The 1,716-nt window shown below is 39.2% G+C and overlaps 1 protein-coding gene across 1 annotated transcript in view; it reads right to left on the bottom strand.

Moving 5' to 3' along the window:
- LOC107719336 (phosphoinositide 3-kinase regulatory subunit 6-like) overlaps positions 1-1,716 on the bottom strand; it is a 19,720-nt gene that overhangs the window by 13,470 nt on the left and 4,534 nt on the right. Inside the window, exon 7 of the mRNA XM_016526733.1 lies at positions 1,178-1,247. Coding sequence (XP_016382219.1) covers positions 1,178-1,247 — 70 coding nt within the window. The remainder of the gene's footprint in view (positions 1-1,177; positions 1,248-1,716) is intronic.

Below are 1,716 nucleotides of genomic sequence, written 5' to 3'. Positions count from 1 at the left end.
TAAAATTACAAACCTCAGTGCACAATTTGCCACACCACAAACTGTCAAACACATCTTACCAGCAAACATACACTCGTTTTCATCCTTTTCTCCACTCTCTGAGGCAGAAGTCTCAGAGAGTGGTGAAAACGATGAAAACGAGTGTATGTTTGCTGGTAAGATGTGTTTGACAGTTTGTGGTGTGGCAAATTGGTTTGTAATTTTATTAATGAAGAATGTGGCAACGTCGTCAGCTGTTAGAGTTGATGAAGGAGGGGGAGGAGGAGGACAAAGGAGGGAGGAAAATGTTTTAAAGAGCATGCGAGAGTTAGCCGAATTGTTAATTTTGTTGTGATAGTATGTCCTTTTAGCAGTGGAGGCATTAGCAGAGAATGAAGAGAGAAGTGATCGATATACATTAAGGTCAGTAGGATTTAGTGATTTGCACCATACTCTTTCTGCAGCTCTGAGCTTAGAACAATACTCACGGAGAACATCAGATAGCCAAGGGGCAGAAGAGGAGGTACGAGCTGGCCTGGAAAACAAGGGGCAGACAGTGTCTAAAGACGTAAGAGTGTTGCGCCATTTGCGCCATACTCTTTCTGCAGCTCTGAGCTTAGAACGATACTCACGGAGAACATCAGAGGCAGAAGAGGTAGAAGAGGTGGTACGAGTTGGCCTGGAAGACAAGGGTTTTGATGGTCAACAAGGCATATTGGGAAACAAATTTAACTGTCTTCTGGCGATCCGAGGTGTGCAGTGGAGTAACGAGCACATGATCAGTGGAGCAGTGTCGTGTGTAAATAAGGTCCAGTTGGTTGCCTGATTTGTGAGTAGCCGTAGTTAATACTCGCTTGAGATCAAAAGAAGCAAGCAGAGTGTGGAAGTTTGCAGCCTGAGGGTTATCTAGAAACAGTTCAGATTTTTTTTAATCAATGTTGAAAACAGTTAGGCTGATTATTATTTTTGTGAAAGCTAAAATATAAATGATTACAAATAATATAAGCATAAATTCATTCATTTGAAATATATATTTTGTAACAATGTGAAAAAGTCTTTATTGTCACCTTTGATCGATTTAATGCATCCTTATTAAAATAAGCATTGATTTATTAATAATTATTCTTACTGAACCCCAAACCTTTGAACAGTAGTGTGTAAAATGATGAGAATATGAATAACCTGGTATTAGACTTACTTCTCATGGAGTGGATAAAGATCATTGCATAGATTGTGTTCGGCACTGACTCTCCTCTGATACAGTATTCCTAAAATAGATTAAAAACAGCACCTGAAAAATGTTTCCACAGAATAAAATGTGCTTATGAATATGCTAGTATCGAAAACAGAATATTTAAAGGGGTCCTATTATGCTCTTTTACAAAGTCTTGATTTTGTTTTGGGGGTGTACTAGAACAGGCTCTCATGCTGCGTTCAAGTCCTCCTGGGACGTTCGTACTTACGAGTTGACAAGTCGTAATTACGACGTCAGGTGTGTTCAAGTCAGTTTAGTCGGCACAAGATGGCGGTGTACCTTCTTTTAATAAATTACAAGAAAATACAACAGGGTCTGCATTTTTTAACTTGGATTTCAGCTGCGTAACAAGAACATGACCAATTTAAGTTTATAGGACAACTAAACTATCAATTTAAACAAAAAATTTACCGTCAACTACAGACGTTGCATCCATCGATTCCGCCATGTTTCTCATTGACACGCCCCCAACTCGGAAACTC

This window comes from Sinocyclocheilus rhinocerous, unplaced genomic scaffold (genome assembly GCF_001515625.1).
Source record: "Sinocyclocheilus rhinocerous isolate Xijiao unplaced genomic scaffold, SAMN03320098_v1.1 scaffold1533, whole genome shotgun sequence".
In the NCBI taxonomy this organism is placed as follows: Eukaryota; Metazoa; Chordata; class Actinopteri; order Cypriniformes; family Cyprinidae; genus Sinocyclocheilus; species Sinocyclocheilus rhinocerous.
Note: the sequence above shows the minus strand (reverse complement) of the source record. Positions and strands in the feature narration are given on the sequence as shown.